Below are 20,316 nucleotides of genomic sequence, written 5' to 3'. Positions count from 1 at the left end.
TGATAGAAGTCTACAAAATTATGAGGTGCATAGACAGAGTAGATAGTCAGAAGCTTTTTCCCAGGGTGGAAGAGTCAATTACTAAGGGACATAGATTTAAGGTGCGAGGGGCAAAGTTTAGAGGAGATGTCCAAGGGAAGTTTTTTTACACAGAGGGTAGAGGGTGTCTGGAACTCACTGCCGGAGGAGGTGGTGGAAACAGGTACAATAGTGAAGTCTTGACAAATATATGAATAGGATGGGAAGAGAGGGGTACGGACCTCAGTGTAGAAGGTTTTAGGTTAAAAGGGCAGCATGGTCGGCGCAGGCTTGGAGGGCTGAAGGGCCTAGTCCTGTGCTGTACTTTTCTTTGTTCTTCCTGAACAGTCTGACCTGACGGAGGTGACTCTATCGAGCCTGTGTCTTCAGCACACTCCTCTACAGAGATGGGGCCTTGATGACATATGTGAGGCAAGAGAAAAAGCCTTCCCTGTCTCAGACACATCCATGGCAGGACAACGTCACCAACTCAAAGGTGGTGGAGAACGCTTATTCTTTCAGCATACACTCATTACTAAGCCAACGCCGCCTGTGCTGGTTTGGCTACATTAATTAATTGGATGACAGCCATATAATCCAAAGACCTGTACAGTGAACTGGCCATTGGGCAAAACCTCCTGAGTGTTTATATCTCTGCTACAAGGACAACTGTATGAAGAAAGCAAACATTGGCAGTGACAACCGGGGGACTGTTGTTGACTGCCATGACTCTCTGGAAGCTCAATGCTTGGAGGGGCATTGGAAGAGGTGAGCAGAAACGTAAAGCTGGCTGGAAAAAGGGCTCAAAGCACAAAGAAGTCCTTCATCTTGTCTGCACACACTTCCTCTGCAAGAAATGTAGAAGAGACTCCATGCCAAAGTAGGGCTTCTGAGCCACACCAGGCAATGCTTAACAAAGTTCAACACCGTCTCATGAGGCAGAAGGCTGTCAATATAGTACAAATGCACAAAGTAAAAAACAAAAAAATTCCCAAAAGAAAATTAATATTCAACACGTGCACCTATCAGGAAGCATATCATTCTCACTCCCAATTTCAGAAGAAACAAAATCACATCATTGATTTCCTTGTTCTTACTGGCCCATAAACTATTCAACCATTGCGGAAAAACAAAGTACATACGGAAATGAATTTCAAAAACATTTCAGCAACATAGCATTTTCATTCTCCATCTCATTCTAACTATTATCTTTTACACTTCAACATGGTTCTAATGAAGCTCAATGGAACCTTAAAGAACAGTACCTCAACTTTTAATGAGGCACTTGGCAATCTTTCAGACTCATTAATTTCAACAATTTCAGATTACTCATTTTTTTCTGACAGTAGATGCTAGTAGTGGTTCCGCTGTTGCCATATATAATCCCCTAGACCAATTTTTGGCTTCACCTGTCCCATTAATACAACTTTACGCCTTGTATAATTGTCCCTCATCATTCAATCACCCCCAATTTTTACCCTTCTCACAGATCTTCCCTTGTGTTCCTTGCTCCTCCTCCTTTACTTGTTTAGAGTGGTTAGATCTCCAAATTATTCAAGCTCAGACGAAAGGTATTCTATCTGAAGCATGAACTGTCACTCCCTCCAGAGATGTTGCCCAATTTGCTGAGTATTTCCGGCATTTTCAGTTTTAAATTTAAATTTTCTGCACACACTGTATTTTGTTTTCATTCAACAAGTGCGGGTGCTAGATTAACTTACACTAATTTTCTCTCAATAGCTCTGAAATATTTTGCCCCTTGTCCAGGTGCCTATAACTTATCTTCAGGTTACTTTCTTCAAATGTTGTAAATAATTCACAAACCGGTATGCATTTTCCTATTACTATATCTTTATTTAAGTCTTGCCTTGCCATATATGCCTAGCCCACAAACATTTCTTGTCTCAGAGTATAATAATAATCTTTATTATTGTCACAAGTAGGCTTACATTAACACTGCAATGAAGTTACTGTGAAAATCCTCTAGTCGCCGCACTCCAGTGCCTGTTCGATAACATTGAGAGAGAATTCAGAATATCGAATTCACCTAACAAGGACATCTTTCGGGACTTGTGGGAGGAAACCGGAGCAGACAAGGAGAGAACGTGCAGACTCACACAGACAGTGATCCAAGCTGGCAATTGAATCTAGGACCCTGGCGTTGTGAAGCAACAGTGCTAATCACTGTGCTACCATGCCACCCTAGCAGATAGCTTTGGCATTTGGGAAGGAATCGTGTAACACTTCGATGTGGTTTAGCCAGATATGGTGACGATCATTAATGAGCCACAAGTCTTGGCCTATATTGAATGTTTCCCTAAAATATGGGGCGGTGGGTGGGAGGAATTGCCCAGGTTTTCAAATGTGAATGTCGCTGGCAAAGCCAGCATTTGTTGTCCATCCATAATTGCCCCTGAGGAGTTGACGTCAAGCCACCTTCTTCAGCCTCTGCAGTCAAATAGTATAGGTACACCTATGGTGTTGTTATGGTATAAGTTTTTTGGATTTTAATGCAATGACAGTGAATAAACAACGATAGTGTGTGACTTGAAGGTGAAATTGCAGTTGATGTTCCCTTCAGTGTGCTGCCCTTTTCTTCAAGAAGGTAAAGGTTGTGGGTTTAGAAGCTACTGTCAAAGGAGACTTGGCAGGTTACTGCAGTGCATCTTGTATGGTACATAAGGCTACACTGTACACCGATGTTGGGGGGAGGAAATAGATAGTGAATGGGGTGCCAATCAAGCATGATCCTTTGCTCTGGATGGTGTTGAGCTGCTCGAGTATTATTAGAGCTGCACTCATGTAAGGAAAGTGGAGAGTATTCCATCATTACTTGTGCCTCGTAGCTGGTGAACAGGCTTTGAGGATTCAGGTAGTGAGATACACAACACAGAATTCCTGGCCTTTGATCTGTTCTTGCAGCCACAGTATTTATATGACTGATCCAGTTAATTTTCTGGTCACGTAAGCCCCAGGATATTAATGATGAGTTATTCCGTGAAATTATGTCATTGAACCTCAAGGAATGATGGTTAATGCAATTATACCCTCAGTAAAGAGACCTGTACTGTACACAAATCTGGTCTCATAAACTCCCTTTGCAATATCGAGCAATTTCCCACATTTTATATTCTATTTCCCTTGCAATAAACAACAGCATTCCATTTGTCTTCTGAATCACTTGCTGCACCTGCACACTAATTCTGCAATTGATGTACCAGGACACCCTTTGTACCAACACATTCTCTAATCTCTCTACATTTAAATAATTTACCACTTCTTTATTCTTCTTGCCAACCCAAAAATCACTCATTTATCTTTGATCTTTGCTTCCTGTTACCTAACCAATCCTCTATCCATGTTAATCTGTTACCCCTGCACCATCAATCTTACCTTGTCAAGTAAGCTTTGATGTGGCACCTCATCAAATGCCTTTTGAAAATTCAAGTACACCACATCTGGAGATTCCCCTTTATCCAGTTATTTCCTCAATGAACTCTGATAAATTAGTTAAACATGATTTCACTTTCAGAAAACCACGTTGACTCTGCCTGATTGTATCACTATCCAAGTCCGCTTTTATAGTCTTCTTGATAACGGATTCTAGTATTTTCTTTGTGACAGATGCTAGGCTAACTGGCATGTAGATACTTGCTTTCCATCTTCCTACTTTTTAAAAAAAATATATATTTTATTCAAAATTTTTTGGCCAAACAAAACAATACAAAGGTTTTCCTTTTTTCGACAATAAAACAGTATAAATAACAGTGGCCATTTTAACAAATAAGTAAATAATATATAAACTAAATGGCAACTGCCATATCAAAAATAATAACTCTCCAAAAATAAAATCGAACAATCCAATATACCTAACCTGGTACAAATATCTCTACACAAACAACCCTGAGGACCCGCCCAGGCCCTCCCCCCTGGGTTGCTGCTGCTACCTTCCCATTTCCTTTATCGTTCTGCGAGGTAGTCAATGAACGGTTGCCACCGCCTGGTGAACCCTTGAGCCGAACCCCTTAGTGCGAACTTTATCCGTTCTAGTTTTATAAACCCTGCCATGTCATTTATCCAGGTCTCCACACCCGGGGGTTTGGCTTCCTTCCACATAAGCAATATCCTTCGCCGGGCTACTAGGGACGCAAAGGCCAAAACATCAGCCTCTCTCGCCTCCTGCACTCCCAGCTCTTCTGCAACCCCAAATATAGCCAAGCCCCAGCCTGGCTCGACCCGGACCCCCACCACCTTCGAAAGCACCTTTGCCACCCCCACCCAGAACCCCTGCAGTGCCGGGCATGACCAAAACATGTGGAGGGTGGTTTGCTGGGCTTCTCGAGCATCTCCCACACCTATCCTCTACCCCGAAAAATTTACTGAGCCTTGCTCCGGTCATATGTGCCCTGTGTAAAACCTTGAATTGTATCAGGCTTAGCCTGGCACACGAGGACGACGAGTTTACCCTACATAGGGCATCAGCCCACAGCCCCTCCTCAATCTCTTCCCCCAGCTCTTCTTCCCATTTCCCCTTCAGCTCATCCACCATGATCTCCCCCTCGTCCCTCATTTCCCTCATTTCCCTGTATATATCCGACACCCTACCATCCCCCACCCATGTCCCTGAAATCACTCAATCTCCTGCATCGGGAGCTGCGGGAATTCCCTCACCTGCTGCCTCGCAAAAGCCCTCAGTTGCATGTATCGAAATTCATTCCCTTGGGGCAACCCATATTTTTCCGTCAGCGCTCCCAGACTCGCAAACGTCCCATCTACGAACAGATCTCTCAATTGCACAACCCCAGCTCTCTGCCATGCTCCAAATCCCCCATCCATTCTCCCCGGGACAAACCTATGGTTATTTCTTATCGGGGACCGCACCGAGGCTCCAGTCCTTCCCCTATGTCATCTCCACAGACCCCCAATTTTTAGTGTTGCCACCACCACTGGACTTGTGGTGTATTTCTTCGGGGAGAACGGCAACAGCGCCGTCACCATTGCTTGTAGGCTGGTTCCTTTGCAGGACGCCATCTCCAATCTCTTCCACGCCGCTCCCTCCCCATCTCCCATCCACTTACACACCATTGAGATATTGGCGGCCCAATAGTATTCACTTCGGCTCGGTAGTGCCAGCCCCCCCCCTATCCCTGCTACACTGCAAGAACCCCCTCCTCACTCTCGGGGTCTTCCCGGCCCACACAAAACTCAGAACACTTTTCTCAATTCTCTTGAAAAAAGCCTTCGTGACCATCACCGGAAGGCACTGAAACACAAAGGGGAATCTCGGGAGGACTACCATTTTGACCGCCTGCACCCTACCCACCAGTGACAGGGGCACCATGTCCCATCTCTTAAAATCCTCCTCCATCTGTTCCACCAATCTTGTTAAATTAAGCCTATGTAAGGTTCCCCAACTCCTGGCTATCTGAATCCCTGAGTACCGGAAATCTCTTGTTACCTTCCTCAGCGGTAAGTCATCTATTGCCCTGCTCGGCTCCCCCGGAAGCACCACAAACAACTCACTCTTACCCATATTCAATTTGTACCCCGAAAATTCCCCAAACTCCCCGAGTGTCTGCATTATCTCAGGCATCCCCTCCACTGGGTCCGCAACATACAGCAATAAATCATCTGCATACAAGGATACCCGGTGTTCTTCTCCTCCCCTGAGCACTCCCCTCCACTTCCTGGAGCCCCTCTGTGCTATGGCCAGGGGCTCAATCGCCAATGCAAACAGTAACGGAGACAGGGGACACCCCTGCCTCGTCCCTCTATGAAGGCGGAAGTAATCAGACCTCTGTCTGTTCGCGACCACGCTCGCCACCGGGGCCCTATACAGCAGCTGTACCCATCCGATATACCCTTCTCCAAAACCAAATCTCCTCAGCACCTCCCACAGATAATCCCACTCCACTCTGTCGAATGCTTTCTCGGCGTCCATCGCCACCACTATCTCCGCCTCCCCCTCTGGTGGGGGCATCATCATTACCCCTAGCAACCTCCGTATTTTCGTGTTCAGCTGTCTCCCCTTAACGAACCCAGTTTGATCCTCGTGGACCACCCCCGGGACACAGTCCTCTATCCTCGTCGCCATCACCTTGGCCAGGAGCTTAGCATCTACATTTAATAGGGAAATGGGCCTGTAAGACCCACACTGCAGCGGGTCTTTTTCCTTCTTCAAAAGGAGCGATATCGTTGCCTCCGACATAGTCGGGGGCAGCTGCCCCCTTTCCCTAGCCTCATTAAAGGTTCTCGTCAAAAGCGGGGCCAGTAAGTCCATATACTTCCTATAAAATTCCACCGGGAATCCGTCCGGTCCCGGGGCCTTCCCCGCCTGCATGCTCCAAATCCCTTTTACCACCTCCTCCATCTCAATCTGTGCTCCCAGTCCCGCCCTCTCCTGCTCCTCCACCTTAGTGAATTCCAGCTGATCCAAGAAACACATCATTCCCTCCTTCCCTTCCGGAGGCTGAGCCTTATATAACCTCTCATAAAATGCCTTGAACACCCCGTTCACTCTCTCCACTCCCCGTTCCATCTCTCCATCCTCATCTCTCACCCCACCTATCTCCCTCGCTGCTCCCCTCTTCCTCAATTGGTGGGCCAGTAGCCGACTCGCCTTCTCTCCATACTCATACTGTACACCCTGTGCCCTCCTCCACTGTGCCTCTGCCTTACCCGTGGTCAGCAGGTCAAATTCCACATGTAGCCTTTGTCTTTCCCTGTACAGTCCCTCCTCCGGTGCCTCCGCATATTGCCTGTCAACCCTCAAAAGTTATTTCAGCAATCGCTCCCTTTCTTTACCCTCTTGCTTCCCTTTATGTGCCCTTATGGATATCAGTTCCCCTCTAACCACCGCCTTCAACGCTTCCCAGACCACTCCCACCTGAACCTCTCCATTGTCATTAAGCTCCAAGTACCTTTCGATGCACCCCCTCATCCTTAAACATACCCTCTCATCCGCCAATAAGCCCATATCCATTATCCAGAGTGGGTGCTGTTCTTTTTCCTCTCCTACCTCCAGGTCTACCCAATGTGGAGCGTGGTCCGAAATAGCTATGGCCGTATATTCCGTCCCTGTCACCTTCGGAATCAGTGCCCTTCCCAAGACAAAAAAGTCTATCCGTGAGTATACTTTATGAACATGGGAGAAAAATTAGAACTCCTTACTCCTAGGCCTACTAAATCTCCAGGGGTCTACCCCTCCCATCTGCTCCATGAAGTCCTTGAGCACCCTGGCCGCTGCCGGCCTCCTCCCGGTCCTGGACCTCGATCGGTCCAGCCCTGGATCAAGCACCATGTTGAAATCTCCCCCCATTACCAACTTTCCCGCCTCTAGGTCCGGGATACGTCCCAACATACGCCTCATAAAATTTGCATCATCCCAGTTCGGGGCGTATTCGTTCACCAGAACCACCGCCTCCCCTTGCAATCTGCCACTCACCATCACATATCTACCCCCACTATCCGCCACTATGGTCTTTGCCTCAAACAGTACCCGTTTCCCCACCAAGATAGCCACCCCCCTGTTCTTCGCATCCAAACCCGAATGAAACACCTGCCCCACCCATCCTTTACGTAGTCTGACCTGGTCTATCAGTTTCAGATGCGTCTCCTGCAACATAACCACATCTGCCTTTAATTTCTTTAGGTGTGCGAGTACCCATGCCCTTTTAATCGGCCCGTTCAGCCCTCTGACGTTCCACGTGATCAGCCGGGTTGGGGGGCTCTTGACCCCCATCCCTTGTCGACTAGCCATCCCCTTTTTTAACCCAGCTCCTCGCCCGGTTCCCACGCGCCTGTGTATCCCCCCGACGGCACCCTCCCGCCTCGACCACCCCATCCCATAACAGCTCCCCCTTCTCCTTAGCAGCAGCAACCCAGTTAACCCCCCCTCCCCCAGATCCCTTTCTAGCGTAGTTGCACCCCCATGTTGCTCCCAGAAGTCAGCGAACTCTGGCTGACCTCGGCTTCCCCCCCTTTGTCCTCGGCCCTCACTGTGCGAGGCCCCCTCCTTCCTGCGTCCCTGTTCCCGCCATAATTACCATAGCGCGGGAACAAAGCCCGCGTTTCCCACTCAGCCCCGCCCCTAATGGCCGGCACCCACAGTTCCTCATACTGCTCCCCCCCCCCCAACATGGGGAAGAGAGAAAAGTTACAGGATCGCAGGATTAACAAATTGAAAAATCATCCCCCCCCCCTTTTTCCTCGCCCCACATAATCACCCCACCACTTTGTCCCAAAAGTTCTTTCTCTCGCCAGACTATTCCAGCTTCTCGTCCACAATGAATGTCCACGCCTCTTCTGCCGTCTCAAAGTAGTGGTGCTTCCCTTGGTGTGTGACCCACAATCTCGCCGGTTGTAACATTCCAAACTGGATCTTCTTTTTGTGAAGCACCGCCTTAGTCCGATTAAAACTTGCCCTCCTTCTCGCCACCTCCGCACTCCAATCCTGGTATACGCGGATCACCGCGTTCTCCCACCTACAGCTCCGAGTTTTCTTCGCCCATCTGAGGCCACCTTCCGACGCCATCTTGCTTTGAGCTTGCCTTCCTTGCCGCTGCTCCAGAGGATCCTCCGCAATCCGGCCGCTATCCTCTCCCTTATCCATGCATGTCCGGGAGGATTCCCTTCTGGTTTACCGCACAGTGTTTTTGGCCGTTTAAATTGCCGTTGGGGCTCCTATTAAGAGCCCAAAATTCCGTTCCAACGGGAGCTGCCGAAACGTGCGACTTAGCTGGTCATCGCCGCACCCGGAAGTCCTTCCTACTTTCTTGAAGAGAGGAGTTCCATTTGCTATTTTCCAATCTGATGGGACCATTCTTTTTTTTTAATGTAAATTTAGAGTACTCATTATTTTTTTCCAATTAAGGGGCAATTCAGCGTTGCCAATCCACCTAACCTGCACATCTTTGGGTTGTGGGGGTGAAACCCACACAGGCATGGGGAGAATGTGCAAACTCCACACGGACATTGACCCAGGGCCGGGATTCAAATCCGCATCCTCTGCGCCACAGTCCCAACGCGAACCACTGCGCCACCCTTGATGGGACCATTCTTGAATCTGGCGATCTTTGGAAAATCATAAATAAATGCATCCACCATCTGCACACTTCTTTTAAGACACAAGAATGAAGTCCATCAGGACCTGGGATCTTGACAGCTTTTGGTTCTAATAGTTTCCTCAGTACCCTTTCTCCGGCAGCTAGAATTGTTTTATGTTTCTCCCTTCCTTTCACCTCTTGATTTGCAAATATTTCTGGGATTTTAGATCTTTTACAGTGAAGTCTGACACAATATCTGTTCAACGCTTTTGCCATTTCTTTATTTCCCATTATTAATTCCCCAGGCTGTCTCTCTAGCTAACCCACATTCACTTTAGTTACTCTTTTTCTTTTTAAATACTTCTATATTTCTAACCAGTTTGCTCTCCTACTTGCGTTCATTTTTAGTCACTCTGCTGGTTCGAAATTCTGTCAAATCTTCCCACCACTAAACTTCACAGAATTGCACGCTGCTTTTAAATTATGCTATCCTCAACTTCCTTACATAGCTGTTGGTGATACGTTCATCACCTAAAGTCCATCTTTCTCACTGACATCTATTTTTGAGAGTATTATAAAATATCTCCTTAAATGTCTGGCACTGCATTTCTACTGACCTACTCCTTGAATTAATTTCCCAATTCATGTCAGCCATCTCTTGGCCTCATACCCTTGTAGTTGCCTTTCTTTAAGTTTAAGCCACTAGTCTTGGACTGCCTTTTGACTATTTTTGAAAACCGTGGCCTTTTATGCAGTTGCACATTTAAATTTGTATGTACTGCCCCTTCCTGCCATGTTCTGATGGCCATTTCCCTTACTGCTACCTTTCTCTCTTGGGTGTTCCTTTGCCTTTAATTTAGCACATATACTTCTCGCCCCCACTCTTTATTGTGTTTTAATTAACTCATTACTTTCTGAATTAAATTTGAATTAATGCATAAAGCCTGGTGTGTGCTTATATTCTTATTTCAATAAATGTTCTTATTCCCTAGTTTAGATAAGAATAAGAAAAACTCATCAGCCAATCACCTCCTTGCTTCCTTGTCATGTCACCTTGATTTTGGTTTCTGAACACAGGCTCTGATTAGTTCCTGCAAGTTTCACTTTGCACCTACAAGTTCTTGCTTTTGCACGCTGATTTGTTACCCTGCTCTATTTTTCCTAATTCTAGCTTCTCTCACTGATTTATGGCACTGCACTACTCCAGAATTATTTTGATTCTAGAGCAGTTCCCAAAGATTGGAAGGTTGTAAGCATTTCCTACCTTTTTAAAAAGGTTGAGAGGAAATAGGGGACTAAAGGCCAATTAACTTGGCATCAGTCGGAGACAAAATGCTACAATCTATTATTAAGAATGTGATGAGGGCACTTAGAAAATCATATTATTAAGCAGAGTGATTTATGACAGTGAGAATTTTTGGAGGATGGTAACAGGGAAACTAATAGATGTAATGCATTTGGATTGTCAAAAAAAAAACATATGATAAGATGCCACACAAGAGGTTATTGCCATGAATTAGAACTCATGGGATTAAGTATAATCTATTAGCTGGTTTAACTGGCTTAATGAAGAGAAAGCAGAGAACAGGAATGAATGGGACATCTTGGGCCGGATTCTCTAATTCCCCGGGCAGAGTGTCCACGCCATCGTAAATGCCGTCACGTTTTACGACAGCGTGAACGGGCCGACCCGACAACTTATTCTGGCCCGCAAAAGGGGCCAGCACGGCACTGGAGCGGTTCACGCCGCTCAAGCTGCTGATCCCTTCAACGCGCCGGCCCCGACCCCGACGCAACATGACGCAGGACTACAGGGGCTGGCGCAGAAGAAATGAGGCTCCCAACCAGAGAGGCCAGGTTGTCCCCGATCAATGGGGCAGCAGAGAATCGAGTGCCGGCGTCAGGGCAGCGTGGCGCGATTTGCGCCAGTTGCGGGGATTCTCCGGCCTGGCCCCGGGCTGAGAGAATCCCGCCCCTTAGCCCTGAAGGCTATAACTAGCAGAGTACCACAAGGATCAGTACTTTGGTCTCAGCTATTTACAATCTGCATTCATGACTTTGATGAGAAAACCGACTGCTTGTATCCAAGCTTGCTGATAAAAACAGGTTAATTGGCAAGTGAGCAGTGATGAGGACACAAAGAGGCTGAAAAGGAATAAAGACTAGTTGAGTGAAGAGAGAAGAACATGGAAGATGGAATACAATGTGGCAAACTGTGAAGTTAACCATTTTGGTAGGAAAAATAAAAATATATTTTTTCAAATGGCAAGAAATTGGGAAATGTGGGCATTCAGAGGAACACGGGTTTTCTCATACGTGAATCATAGGAATTAATTTGCAAATGTAGCAAACCACAAGCAATTTGGAGAACAAATGATATGTTAGCCTTCATTGCAAAGGAATTAGGATATATTCTAATTATACATGACATTGGTGAGGCCATACTTTGAGAACTTTGTGCAGTTTTGGTCTCTTTATCTAAAGCAAGGACAAAGTGCAACAAAGATTCAGTAAACTGGTTCCTGGGATGAGGGCTTTATCCTCTGAGGCAAGATTGAGAAGATTAGGTCTACATTCCATTAAGTCATGAATAATGAGAAATTATACAATTAAAATATAAAATTAAGGAGTTGACGATGTAAATGCTGAGAAAACCTTTCCCCTGCCTGGCTATGGAATGTAGAACACTGGGTCACAGTCACAGAGTAAAGAGTTGGCCATTTAGGACTGTGATCTCAGAATCACAATAATTTCCACACAGGAGGCCGTCTGGTGCTTCAATAGCTGTGCCAGTTCTCCATACAAGCAACTTAACTGGTGCCACTTCCCCACCTTCTCCTTGTAACTTTGAGTATTCTTCCTTTCCAGATAATCCAATTTCCTCTTGAATGCTTCGTCTGAACCTGCCACAACCAGACACTCCAGCAGTGCATTCTAGATCCTAATCATTCACTGCATGAAAAGATTTCCCCCCCCCTCATGTTTCCTTTGTTGCTGTTGCCAATTACCTTAAATCTGTGCCGTCTTGTTCTTGATCCTTCTATCAATGGAAATAGTTTTACCCTATCCACTATGTCCAGACCGTTCTTAATTTTGAATACCTCCAACATATCTCCTCTCAATCCCCTCTCCGTCAATGAAAAACTGTCCCAACCTCACCAATTTATCTATGTAACCGATGATCCTCATCGCTGGAACTATTCGCAGTATCTTTTCTGCACTCCCTCGGACACCTTGAAGGGAACCAGCTATTTCTGATAGGTAAAAGGGTCATTGATTTAGCCATTTTAATTTAAATACAAAAGCCCATGTCAAAATTTACTTTTTAAAATGAACTCCATCATAAGACTGCAAACATAATTTCAGATTATAAATTGTACAGCTTGCAATAATGAAAGAAACATTTGCAACAACTACGGTCTAACTTGAAGAGAATGAAACAATTCAATGAAAGTCACAATAAGTTAACATGGATAAAATGAATCTGTCATTGTCCAAAATGTGCGGATAGCAAAAAACCAGTAGAAACCAGAGCTGATTAAAAGTGTAAATCACATTCCAATACACAACAAACATTCAAAGATGCAATATATTCATGCACATTAATGATTGACAACTAACCATCCAATCAAATACATTTGAGACTCATCCAAGCCAATCAGCACATTACAAGGGTAGGGACAGATGGAGTCAGACTGATAACATTTTCCTTAAAAACAGAGATCCGGGCAGCTATTTTCATCCAGGATCACTCCATATCTTTTACCTAACTACTTGCTATCCTTATTTCATATTTTCATATTTCCACTCTAACGCTTAAAGTCTGCGCAAGCTGTTTTGCTTTGAGCAAGAAACCATTACTGTATTTTGAAAATTAAATTTGTTTGTAAACCACTAAGTTAATTATATCTCTTAAAGCCTTCTGCAGGGGCTTTCTTGAGAACAGTTGATTTGTAATCACAAGAACATTTTAAACTCTCAATCAATAGACACAATAAAAGATTTCATTTCGCACCCAAGACGTGTAGCTTAAATTTCTACTGAGTTAAAAGTATACGAGACTATGGTATGGTAGATTTCAACACACCTCAACATCTTTCCTAAAGTGTGGCGTCCAGAACTGGATGCAATACTCCAGTTGAGGCTGAACCAGTGTTCTATGTAGGTTTAACATAATTTGCTTGCTTTTACACACTGCCCCGATTCATCAAGCCTAGAATTTTACCACACTCTCAACCTGCCCAGCCATCTTGAAATGATTTATACACACACACATCCATACACCATTTACTTCTGCTCCGCATCCCCAATAGAATTCTACTCTTTGTTTCATACAGTATTTCCTCGTTCTTCCTACCAAGGTGAATCACTTCACACTTCTCTGCATCGAGTTTGATCTGCTACTAGTCTGCCCAGTTCTGTATCATCCACAAATTTTGAAATGATGCCCTGTACACAAGGGTATAGGCCATTAATGTACATCAGAAGAGGAAGTGTCTGAAAACTGGTCCCCAAGGGAACTCCACTACGAACCTTTAGACAGTCCTAAAAACACTTATTGACCACTCCTCCATTTTCGGCCACTCAGCCAATTCTATATCCATGTTGCTACTATCCCCTTTATTCCATGAGCTATAACTTTGTTCATAAGTCTGCTGTGTGACTTTGTATCAAAAGCCTTCTGAAAGTCCAATCCTCTCGGTTACCTCTTCAAAAAACTCCAGCAAGTTAGATAAACATGAATTCACCGTCACAAATCCAGGCTAGCTTTTCTCAGTTAACCTGCATCTGCCCAAGTAACCATTAATTTTGTCCCAAATTATCGTTTCTATCTTCCCCATTGTTGTGGAAATCATAATAAAGACAAATTCCTCGAGGTTCGATTTAAGGACATTTATTTACACAAATATATTTGCGGGGGGAGAGTGTTCTAGCTGTAAAGCCAGTACACTGCACTCTGAGATTCGATTGAAGAATGCATATCTTTATAGTCTGAAATAACAGCTTGAAGTAAACAGGCATGTTTATATTGAATAGACCTTGGAAAGTATACAAGATGAAATACGTAGTACGTATGTTCTTGGCCTTGGCTAAAAACAACTTGAGTACACATTTTGTTATCTTTCCAAGGACAATGTGTTATCATAATAAGGCCGAGACCAGAATACTAAGCAGTATTTCATTTATGTTACCTTACCTACTTATTTTCGCTAAAAAGCAGTGTTGAACTATAGTCAAGCATTTTCCAGCATGCTTCGGAGTTGGTTTATGTTAATTTCCCTTCCACACTAGCTAGAAGCAGCTGATTTGAAAAGCTAAGAGAAAAGCCACGCTGAACAGAGGAGGATTTTCTAAACGTAAAGATAACTCATGGGTGGTAGCTATTTGCAAGATTTCGCTATTAAGAGTTATAGCGAATGGGATGATTTTTTTGAGACAAGGGACATTTCTCAGAGTTCAGCAACATAGATAGATGGGAACGGGCTTTATTCCAGAATTTGGTGTGTGGGTGTAGCCATTGTTTTAGTGAGTGTGCCTTTGTTTTTGTATTGTAGCCTCTGTTGTGAGTTCTTACATGTTAATAAACTTTTTTTATTTGAGCGGTTACAAGACTGGACTTTACCCTCACTGTTTTGCATTTCTATCCACACATTATACCAAATTTAAAAAAAAACACTCTTAAGAAACCTTGTTTCAAGTTATCCTTCTGGGATTGGGATAACCGCTAGCATGGATTTGTGACGGTGAATTCATGTTTATCTAACTTGCAGGGTTCTTATCAAAATCTGATCCTCTATTTCAACATGGTTTGCAGATAGTGCTGATTTGATGCAATCATCCATGCTATAGATTTACGAAGTCCATGCGATGTATACTTCACACTACATTTTTAATTACACAAATGCATATATATTATATAAATACATACAAAGTTAATGAAGATTGAAAACAACTTGCAGATTATTGCCTCAAGTAATCCTGTTCAATCAAAATTGAAAAATATCTTGGACAAAGAAACTCCTTTATTCCAAGTCTTCAAACTTTCATGTACATAAAATTCACTTCAGTAACTTTACCTCTGTCTGAAGTATGGCAGCTCTCTGTTCCTTTGCTGTGAGTGATTCTTTGAGCACTTCCACATGTTGTTTGCTGTCTGAAAATTGGTTTGTCAGCATTTCAAGTTTTGTCTGCAAGGCAAGAAGGTCAGTTTCCTTTCTGGAAAGCTCCTGCTTCACTTGATCAATCTGGCAAACAAAAGCAATGGCTCACTGTAAAAACTAGAAGGTGAGTTCCTGACATCATTTTCAAGTTATTTTAACCGATTGCAAAAGATACCAAAATATCAAACTTGAACATTATCAGAGATAAAACTTTGCTCAGTTATATTTTTCATAAAGGTATAATTTTTTGCAAATACTTTTCTGTAACAGCACAAAATCTGTAACTTCTCATTTTAACACGAGTTTGAAAAATGACCAATTTAGTGTTGAATTTCAAAAAACAAGCAGAAAGTTAACATTTGTGATGAATGTAGGACTTTAGATATAGGATTCTAAGTATTTGGTGAAGTAAGGGTTAAAAGCCTGGATTACAGTGTGTTTGACTGCTGCAGCCATGTTTTTAAAAGCCTGGGTTGGAATATTTTGACTGCTGTTTTAAAAGAATCTTGGTTTGAAAAACAACAAAGCTTTTAGGTGTCTGAGGTGCAATTAAGCATCATAAAATCTTGGGCTAATGCAATTTTGTTTTGATTAAGGGGATTCTCTGGGGAGTTAATTAGTTTTGAGCTTTGTGAGATGGTGTAATTACTGGGTGGAGCTAAAGCATCAAGCATTTTTGAGACAGCATTTTTCAGTTTCAATTGTGATTCTAGCTGAAGCCAAGACCATGTAAGGCAGTTAGTTAAAAGAGATTAACTATATTTAAAGCAGTGCCGTCTTGTCTGAGGATGAGGCGGAGCTGAACCAAACGGGTTACAACTGTTTTTGAAGACATTCAACCAGAGTTTCTGCAGGGCTTCGGACGGGAGTCAGATCTGTTCTGTAAAGCATTGTCAAGAGATCTCTTTCTCAAAGAATAACTCTGTAAAGCAAGTATTCTTCTGTGCCATTGGTAATTTATTTTCTTGTTATCTAAGTGAGAATACAGCAAGAAAGGGTATTGTATTCACTGTATTGAGTAGTATTTTCAAGAGGTATTTTCTGGTGTGATGTTAAAAGATTTTAATACTGTGTTCATAATAAAGTTTAGTTTTAAAATACCACAATCCTATTTCTTTGTGCAATCACTCCTGGAGTAAAGCATTGTTTCCTCACTGTGTTAAAAAATTTAAATAAAATATTGGTGTTTCAGTCCAATAACCAAGCCACTGTTGCGGTCTGGCTGGGATAATAATATATTATTGATTGACCCCATTGCAAAACTTTCTTGCACAGTTGTCAACAAACTATAAAATATTAGGGTTTCAGTCCAATAACCTAACCACTGTTGTGGTCTGGCTGGGATCATAATATATTATTGATTGACCCCATTGCTAAACTATCTTGCACAGTTGTCAACAAACTACAAGATAAAAGTCACAGTTGACCAAATGTGTACATAGATTAATACGGAGATTACTGCCAACCTATCATCAATGTATTCCAAAATGCAGCATTGTATTTTACACTGGAATCCACAACAAACAGACCATTCAACCCAACTTATCTATGCCAATAAGCATCCATACAAACCTTCTCATTCCTCTTCATCTAACTGTCAGCATATCCATCTAGTCCTTCTCACTCAGGTGATTACCCAGCTTCACCTTAAAAGCATCTGATCAGTAGAAACTCTGGCGAAGGTTCGCATGCTCTTAACAAGAAATTTGGCTTTTTAATTTTTGTGATATCACTCAACTGTGCTGACACTAAACATAATGCATTTGGACTCTGGATTATGGAGGACTAAAGTAAGTGTTTATTATTTCTGATCACTACCCAGAAATCTCTGCTAAAATTATCAACTTGAACATCAGACAAGAACAAATGAGACTCAGCTGCAATGTACTCACAATCAAACAGCCTGTGAATTCATTGTGAAGTCTCACACATTAATGACATCCTATTTGAACAAAGAAACAGGTGACGCCCTTTTCCAAATAATCAAAAAAAGGTCAAAACCGGAAAGAGAAAAAACTCCAAATCAATTTTTAAATAGTTGTGGAAATCTACATATTAAAAAAATTAGGTTTGAATTTGAAAACTTGTTAATGTAGATAGCTTAAAATAAACAATTTTAAAAGATGTTTTAATTTTTGTACCGTCATGTTGAACAGCTTGGATTTGAGAGTCTCCTCTGAAATAATACATACCGATTAACAAAGAGACTAATTCAGATTCAGGATATATGCTATTGTGATCAGGTAATACTTTAAGCAGACTTATTTCTTGAATCATGCCTTTGATCTAGAACTCTACTGTTGCAGGCAGCCCATCAAGTGCAACAGACACCCACCTATGCAAAACAAAGATATGTACGAAGAATGAGTTTGGAAATTTGAAGCTACGTGGGAATTAAATCGGTAAAACTATTCCTTTTTAAATTTCAGGAATTTAAATTAATCTAGAATTGTGCAGTGAAGGTTAACAAGGGGCTGCCCCACCCACTCATAACTGGTTGGCAGTTAAGTGTCAGTCACCTTAAGCTACTTTGATCTAAAAGCGCGGGGGGGGGGGGGGGGGGTCAACTCAGGCCAATTTAAAAAGAGCAACTTTAAACTCGCTCCCAGTGAGTTCTCCCAGTGAGCCAGAGAAGGCACAGCCAGAGTGAGGCACAGCGAAGAGTGAGTTTGGGAGTTTGAAGCTAGGTGGGAATTTGAAGCTGGGTGGGGAGGAGGAGCTTTTTATCCCTGGTAAGTGACTGGCAAGTAGTTTTTCATTTTTTTCTTTTCATTTGTCTATTCATTTATTTACTTATTTATTATTTTGTTTTTTGGAATTGTAGTTGTATAAGTTAACCTAAGATTTAAGACATGGCAGGAGATCCCAGACCCATGTCATGCTCCTCGTGTGCGATGTGGGAGCTCCGGGGCACATTCACTGACCCTGGCTCCTTTACGTGTAAGAAGTGTGTCCAGTTGTAGCTCCTGTTAGCCTGCTTGACGGCTCTGGAGCTGCGGATGGACTCACTTTGGAGCATCCGCAATGCTGAGGACGCCGTGGATAGCACGTTTAACGAGTTGGTCACACCACAGGTGAAAATTACTGAGGGAGATATGGGTGACCTAAAGCCAGAGCAAGAGTAGGAAGGCAGTGCAGTTGTCCCCTGCGGTCATCTCCCTCAAAACAGATATACCGCTTTGGATACTGTTGAGGGAGATGACGCAGCAGGGGAAAGCAGCAGCAGCCAGGTTCATGGCACCGTGGCTGGCTCTGCTGCGCAGGAGGGCAGGAAGAAGAATTTACATAGACTGTTATTTACATAGAATTTACAGCGCAGAAGGAGGCCATTCAGCCCATCGAGTCTGCACAGGCTCTTGGAAAGAGCACCCTACCCAAGGTCAACACCTCCACCCTATCCCCACAACCCAGTAACCCCACCCAACACTAAGGGCAATTTTGGACATGAAGGGCAATTTATCACGGCCAATCCACCTCACCCGCACATCTTTGGACTGTGGGAGGAAACCGGAGCACCCGGAGGAAACCCACGCACACACGGGGAGGATGTGCAGACTCCGCACAGGCAGAGACCCAAGCCGGAATCGAACCTGGGACTCTGGAGCTGTGAAGCAATTGTGCTATCCACAATGCTACCGTGCTGCCCAGAATAGCAGGGCTATAGTGATAGGGGACTCTATCGTAAGGGGAATAAACAGGCGGTTCTGCGGACGCAATCGAGTCTCCAGGATGGTACGTTGCCTCCTTGGTGCAAGGGTCAAAGATGTCTCGGAGCGCCCGCAGGGTGAACAGCCAGCTGTTGTGGTGCACATAGACACCAACGTTATAGGTAAAAAATGGGATGAAGTTCTACAAGCTGAATTCAGGGAGTTAGAAGTTAAACTAAAAAGTAGGACCTCAAAGGTAGTAATCTCAGGATTGCTACCAGTGCCATGAGCTAGTCAGAGTAGGAATGTCAGGATAGATAGGATCAATGCGTGGCTCGAGAGATGGTGCAAGAGGGAGCGATTCGAAAAACAGGGGGAAACGGTTCTGGGGGAGGTTGGGCCAGTGCAGACCATCCGGACAGGACGGGAACCGATGTTCGGGGGGGGGGGGGGGGGGGGGCAGAAACAAAAAACAGTAAGGGGGAAAGTGTAAGGCAGAGAAGCCATAGTCAAAAATCAAAAAGTGGTACAGTGACTGAGGAGAGTGCGAAAAGGGAGGTGGCCAATGCAGCATTGAGGGTGTTGTACCTAAATGCACGCAGTATACGGAACAAGGTAAATGAGCTTGTTGCGCCCATTGAAATTGGCCGGTACGATGTTTTGGGCATCACAGAGACGTGGCTGCAAGCGGATCAGGGCTGGGACCTAAATATCCAAGGACATATGTCCTATCGATAGGACAGTCAGAGGGGCAAAGGGGGCAGGGTTGCATTATTAGGAAGGAATGAAGTTAAATCGATAGCAAGGAGCGATATAGGATCAGAAGGCATAGAATCTCGGTGGGTAGAGTTGAGGAATCGCAAAGATAAAAAGACCCTGATGGGAATGTACAGGCCCCCCAGCAGTAGTCAGGATATGGGGCAGAAAATAAATCAGGAGATAGAAAAGGCAATATTACAATAATCATGGGGGACTTCAATATGCAAGTGGACTGGAAAAATCAGGTTGGTAGTGGATCCCAAGAAATGGAATTTGTGGAATGTCTAAGAGATGGTCTAAGAGAGCATCTTGTGACAGCCTACTAGGGAACAGGCAATTCTGGAATTGGTGATGAGTACTGAGGCAGACTTGATTAGGGAACGCTTAGGGAGCAGTGACCACAATATGATAGAATTTACCCTGCAGTTTCAGAGGGAGAAGCTGCAATCAGATGTAACGGTATTACAATTAAATAAAGGTAACTACAAAGACATGAGGGAGGGGCTGGCCAGATTGGAAAATGAGCCTAGCAGAGAAGATAGTGGAACAGCAATGGCAGTTGTTTTGGGGGGTTATTAAGTGCAAGCTAGCTAGTAATATAAAGGAAGATAGGAAGAGATTTTTTCAATATATAAAAATTGAGAGGGGGGCAAAAGTAGATATTGCACCAGGAGAAAATTTGGCTGG

General features: G+C 43.8%; 1 protein-coding gene across 3 annotated transcripts in view; it reads right to left on the bottom strand.

Annotated features, from left to right (window-relative positions):
- The window catches only part of LOC140396245 (ELKS/Rab6-interacting/CAST family member 1-like), a 1,343,051-nt gene that overhangs the window by 1,203,448 nt on the left and 119,287 nt on the right, over positions 1-20,316 (bottom strand). For all 3 annotated transcript variants that reach the window (XM_072484589.1, XM_072484590.1, XM_072484591.1), the window contains exon 6: positions 15,140-15,307. In XM_072484589.1, the coding sequence (XP_072340690.1) occupies positions 15,140-15,307 (168 nt within the window). The remainder of the gene's footprint in view (positions 1-15,139; positions 15,308-20,316) is intronic.

This window comes from Scyliorhinus torazame, chromosome 19 (genome assembly GCF_047496885.1).
Source record: "Scyliorhinus torazame isolate Kashiwa2021f chromosome 19, sScyTor2.1, whole genome shotgun sequence".
Classification (NCBI taxonomy): Eukaryota; Metazoa; Chordata; class Chondrichthyes; order Carcharhiniformes; family Scyliorhinidae; genus Scyliorhinus; species Scyliorhinus torazame.
Note: the sequence above shows the minus strand (reverse complement) of the source record. Positions and strands in the feature narration are given on the sequence as shown.